Genomic DNA, 6,000 nt, shown 5'->3' with positions numbered 1-6,000 from the left:
CAAGGCTTACGTAAAAACCAAGTGAGAATGAGTAATGGTTTGCTTCTGGGGAAACCACTTCTCAGAGCAATAGGCCTGAATGAGCTCTAACCGTCCACCTAAACTTGTCAGCATCACGTGAAAACATGGTAGGTGGGGTAAAAAGAAGCCAAAAAAAAAAAAACTTCTTCCATTACAAGTCACTTGAATCAACAGCTGCTCTCCCACTAGGGTGGCTCCTTTTTTTCCCTTATTTGGAACTCATTGTCAAAAGACAGACACCACACCCTGTTTTATGTAGCCTTAACTAAGCAGCAGGCCACGTCCAGGCTCCTTGCCTTCAGGACTGTATTTAATTCTGTGCGTTTTTTTTTTTGTTGTTGTTGTTGTTTGTTTGTTTTTTCGTTTGAAATCAGTGTTCCTTGGTGGGGCCAGGAAAACCCTGAAGCAGTCTTAAAAACAATACAAACCAAAAAAGTCGGAGTTTTTTTAAAGTACATTTTTTGAAAAGTTGAAGGCCGTTTTTGGAGGCCAACTGGAGGAGGGCAGAGAGGAACTGAGTTCGGCAGCGGGGCGCCTGTCCGCGTTCGGCGCGGAGCCCAGTCCTGGGGCGATGCCCCGGTCTGCATCTCCAGCAGCTGCAGACACCCCCATCCCCTGACTGCCACCAAGAGCGAGGCAGGACAAGCCGGTCCCCAGGGAAGGAGCTAGAAGCCTCCCTTGAATTTCGAAACAACCCATCCAGACACGTCTTGACTCCAGGAGCAGAGTCCTTGGGGAGCGTCGGTGCTGCCGGGACGGGGTGACGGGACGAACAGCCGGGCGCAGCGCGGGGAGCCGGAAGCCGGAGCAGGCTTCGAGGCCAGCGCGGTGGGGGGGTCGCCGCACCAGCCTGCGAGGCGCACGCCCCCATCCGCGCGGAGCGTGCTACACCCCAGCTTCTGCGGCACCCCCTCCCGCCTCCGCGCGCCTCCCCTTTAAGCTCCAGGCGCAGTGGATTTGTGTCGGCGGAGGCGAGGTGTGACTCCCCTCTATAGCGGAGTCGGCGGCAGCCGCTCTGACAGCAGCGGCTGCCGGGCGAACAGGGCAGAAGACCGGGCCTCGGGCCGCCAGCCGCCGTTGCTGCAGCGGGGCCGAGGGAAGCGCGGCGCGCGCCGCGGCGGGGGCGGGGGAGTGGGCGGGCCCGGCCCGGCAGGGGGCGGGGGGAGGCGGGGAGCCCGGCAGCCAGCGCTCGGGTCCGCCTCTGACTGCAGCGCGGCGGGGCGATGTGTGATTACCATGGCGAGGAGTCTCTGTCCGGGGGCCTGGCTAAGGAAACCCTATTACCTCCAGGTAGGCCGGCGGCCGCCCAGCCACCCGCTGCGGGAGCACCCGGCCGCGCGCCCTGCCGCGCAGCGCGGAACTTGCCTGCTCCCCTCCTCCCTCTCTGGGTCTGCGCCCGCCCGAACCCCGCTGCCCCCTGCCGTCCGGCACCTGGCGGCGCGCCCTCCCCAGCCTCCTCGGCGCTGCCAACGCCCCCCACCGCGGCCCTCGCGCCTCCCGCGCCGCGGCCAGCCCGGCTCCAGGGCCCCGGTCCAGGGCCCGGGTCGTCCCGCCTGGGTTCGCCCTCGCACCCTTAGAGCCCCGAGACGTGACCCGGGTAAGACCCCCGCGCTCCGGGTGCTGCCTGCAGCCCTGCGCCCTTCCAGGCGGAGCTCAACGGGCCGCCTTCTCCCTGGTCGTTTCGGGGCTTTCCCCCCTCCCCCGTGCGCCCCCGCAGGTCGGCTGCTCCTGACTCCGTGTCTTGGGTCTTAAGTCGGTGGTAGAAAAGGTGGTGTAGCATTCCTCCGTATCTTAGAAAATTATGACAATTTGTCACAGCAGTGTTTCCCCAGACCTCAAAAAGCAGCCCCGAGCCCCTTGGTTGGGTCTTTCCATCACACCCAGGATTTAAATGGGAGGTGGAGATCGTTAAGCCTGAACCAAGCGGCTGGGTGTTTGCTTTTTTAAAGGAAAGGGGCTGGTGGCTGGTCTGCGGATCCCAAATACCCCAGCAATGCCAACGTAATTCTCAGTCATGTCGTGTGTACTGTTCGCGTGTTAATTTTTCATGATTTCCCGTTCCACCCTCTGTTCCGCTGCCAGTCTGTGCCTTGGAACCCTACTTCTGCCTAAGTGTACTGTTTGGTCACCAGGGGGACCTAGTAGACACCGCGAGTAGCCGAGCGCAAATCCATCACTCCGATGGAAAAACAACTACAAATCAATGCCTTGCGTGGGTCAGCAGAGATAGCCAACACTGCATTCAGAGGACAATATTCCTTTGCCGCTTACATTAAAAGGCCTAAAGATATTGGTAGATGATTTGGGGTCAGCTGGTGCTTTTATGAATTAAGAAAAAAGTTGAGAAGATAACCATCATGGGCAAGTAAATATTACATTTTTGTTTGAAAATTGTATGTGTGAGTCATTACCCTGAAATGAGTGATGTACTGCAAATTGGAAGCATGATTTGACAATCCATGATATTTAGCGTCTACGAATAAAACTGAGGCTTTGTAGCAAGCACCACCAATAGTAATAGTAATTGTGCCCCTGAGTAACACTATCAAAACCCCATCTAGAATTCAGCCCAGGCCAGGTACCTCTTTATAATCCTTTGTAACACCTCACACCAGTGTTAAAAAAAATATCTTAGCTGCCAGGCACGGTGGCTCGCCTGTAATCCCAGCACTTGGGAGGCCGAGGTGGGCAAATTGCTTCAGCTCAGGAGTTTGAGACCAGTCTGGGTAACATTGTGAAACCCTGTCTCTACTAAAAATACAAAAAAAAAAAAAAAAAAAAACATAGTAGGGTGGGATGGAGGGTGCCTTTGGTCCCAGCTACTCCGAGAGGCTGAAGTGGGTGTATGGCTTGAGCTGGGGAGCAGAGATTGCAGTCAGCCTAGATCAGCCACTGCACTCCAGCTTGGGCAACAGGGTGAGACCCTATTTCTTAAAAAAAAAAAGTATTTTACTATGGAAATTTTTATACATTCAGAAAACAGAAAAGAATAGTGAACTGTCATATGCCCATCACCTGTCCTCAACAGTCAGTATATTGTTTCATTTCCCCTCCCCTACCCCTTTAACCAATGTATTCATTCATTCATTCATTCGTTCATTCATTTATATTTGAGAAGGGGTCGTCCTCTGTTGCGCAGGCTGGAGCGCAGTGGCGCCATCTGGGCTCATTGCAGCCTCAACTTTCCGGGCTCAGGTAATCCTTTCACCTCAGCCTGCTGATTAGCTGGGACTAAAGGCACATACCACCATGCCCAGCTAATTTTTGTACTTTTTGTAGACACAGGGTTTCATCATGTTGCCATGGCTAGCCTCAAACTCCTGGGCTCAAGCAATCCTCCTGCCTTGACCTCCCAAAGTGCTGGGATTACAGGCATAAACCACTAAGCCTAGATGAACCAAAGTATTTTAAAGCAAATCTCAGCCATCACATCATTTAATCTAAGTACCTCAGTATGCATTTCTAATAGATAAGGATATTTTTAGACATAATCATAACACCAACAATTTATTTTTTCCTACCCTGAGATATGCATCAACCTGAGATTGCCAACTAAATTTGCTTTGCCATGGTGTGGGTTTACTGTGATTTGAATGAGTCTTTCCGCAAAAACAAAACAAAAAACCCTCCTCTTGTCAGCTTGTTCATGCCAAAAATTCTTCTTATGAGGGAAACTAGTTTTCATTTCATGTTGTGGAAGAATGTCTTACAATACAGATGTCTGGTTTAAGTAACTTTTCCTGTGAATGAATGTATTATTTTAATTTAAAGTGAGGGTGTAATTATTCAGCAGGTATAAGAGGTCTTGTTCTGTTTTGGGGTAGGGAAAGGGTGTAGAGTATGGGAAGGGGTTGGATTTATTTCAAAGATAGAGGGAAGAGATGAAGGGCCAGGAAGAGGAGAGAAAAGTCACAGAGACCAGCTTTGTATACTTACCGTTTTGCTGTTTGTCTTTAACTGGATGGGGTCACAAACCAGTTATGTCCTGAGGTGTTCAGGCTTTAGGAGTTGCAAGCTCCCTTTTTTCTGTAGTTTACAGGAGAAAACTTTTAAGCAGTCAGCTTACTTGTAAGGGAACTTCATTCTCAGTATTTTTTATTAATCCAGATATCACTGTGGCATTTGGTAACACTTTGGAGAACTGTAGCATTATGCAATTTATGATATATTTTCAGCCATAATGGGCATTCATGGGCTAATACAGGCACCTGATCACTGTTTACAGCTTTGTTTATATAGCAAAGGAGATTTTACTGCCTGTGAAAAAACGAACCTGTGTTTTATATGTGTACAACAATATATTATTCAGCAATAAAGTGAAAAGAAGTTCTGATACATACTGTAACATGGATGAACCGTAAAAACTTTAAATACATGAAAGAAACCAGTCACAAAAGATCATGTGTTATTTCATTCATATGAAGTTCAGAATGGGCAAATCTATAAAGACAAAAAATAGATTCGTGATTACCTATCTGGAAATGGAGAGTAACTACTGATGGATACGAGGTATTCTTGAGGGGAATGGCAATGTTCTAAAATTGATAGTGGTGATTGTTGCACAAGTCTGTGAATATACCAAAACCTACTGAACTTTATACTTTAAATGAATAAATGGTAGGATATGTGAATTATTTATGTATCTCCATAAAAGTGTTAAAAAAGAAAAATGAGCTGAGTTTATCATGAAAGTGGCCCTTTTCTCTACCTTTTGCTGCAGATTCCACCAAGGGCAGCTTTTTGGTGCAGGAAGTACTTACTCCAGGGGAGCGGGCAGGCTCACTGTGAGTGTGTGCAGCCCCTTTGTGGGCTAGGAAGACTTGTGATCTTCCTGGAATAGCCAACAGACATTTACCTGAGCAACAAGCTTCTCATGGCAAGGCATCTTGCCCAGAGTAAGCCAATTTACAGTGCCATGCTTTCCAGACATTTTGTTGAAACATTACTTGGGAAATAACACTTCCTGGACTGGCTAAATGATGTGCACATCGCACAGAGTAGAATCCTGCCTCTGAGATCAGAAACTGTGGGTATATTAACTGCCTAAACCATTTTTAGGCAGTATTTTTATTCTATGTCCCATTATGGTATACACTACTTGTGGCCTGCTTGGGTGTGGCAAACCAGAATGACACCTGCATTTGTCTGTGTTTAGCAATGTGTTTTCTACAAACTAGGATTGTCCTTTGTTTAGGGTTTGCTCTTGTTGTCTGAGTGAAGCTGATAACACAGCCACCCTGTAATTTGTTGGTTTTGGTTTAAAATACCTTCTTCCTTCTCACTGTTAAGTCCTAAAAGAATGAAAGTTAAGACAATTCAGCATAATTCTCTGACTTAGATTATTCACATTTTCCATTCCTGTCTATTCTGTTGCATATGAAAAGTTGATACAGTTCTAATGGAATTTGAAGTCCCATATACTTGAGTCCTTGGAAGATTTTCAAGCCCTTCTGCTTGTAAAGTGCTTAAAGTTTTTGAAGTATCCTCTTGAAAATGACTGCCCTAGCAATTTCAATATGTGTTCAGTAGGATTGTCATGAGTGAACAGATAGATGGCATGTTCTAACTAGGGTGTTGGCACTTGTTTAACATTTCTGATACCTAGCATTTTGGCTCATATTAGCATAATTTTTCAAACATGACTGCTGTGGATGGTTTGGTTCCTTATGAGTTAATGTAGATATTTTGTGGGATTTAGTGCCAGACTGATACAGATTAACTGGTAATAGTAATAATGTTGCTGAATACTGTAGTAAGAGGAATATAGCTTTTTGCCCATTTTCACTCTCCAGGACTATTTTAAATCTAAGGATAATTAGAGCCTATTGTTGTTCCCTATCCTCCAAAGACTAGAGAGGGAGAAGATCTGTAGTTTGTGTAGTTCTCATTAACTTTATTGGACCTGCTGTTCAGAGATTAGCTTTTGCCTTTGCCCGAAACTTAATCTCCAGAACTATGATTAGTTTTCTGAGACTGGTA

General features: G+C 47.4%; 1 protein-coding gene across 9 annotated transcripts in view; it reads left to right on the top strand.

Annotated features, from left to right (window-relative positions):
• Nucleotides 1-638: 638 nt before the first annotated feature.
• Nucleotides 639-6,000, top strand: part of DIPK1A (divergent protein kinase domain 1A) — a 122,750-nt gene continuing 117,388 nt past the window's right edge. For 6 of the 9 annotated variants that reach the window (XM_009001716.5, XM_002751103.6, XM_078332467.1 and 3 more), the window contains exon 1: nucleotides 1,225-1,311. In XM_009001716.5, the coding sequence (XP_008999964.1) occupies nucleotides 1,258-1,311 (54 nt within the window). In that variant the 5' untranslated portion in view covers nucleotides 1,225-1,257. Of the gene's footprint in view, nucleotides 998-1,224; nucleotides 1,619-6,000 lie in introns of those variants that run through there. The other 3 variants (XM_035252159.3, XM_078332469.1, XM_035252158.3) reach the window with 2 other exon arrangements.

The sequence above is a fragment of the Callithrix jacchus genome, chromosome 7, assembly GCF_049354715.1.
Source record: "Callithrix jacchus isolate 240 chromosome 7, calJac240_pri, whole genome shotgun sequence".
NCBI lineage: Eukaryota > Metazoa > Chordata > Mammalia > Primates > Cebidae > Callithrix > Callithrix jacchus.
Note: the sequence above shows the minus strand (reverse complement) of the source record. Positions and strands in the feature narration are given on the sequence as shown.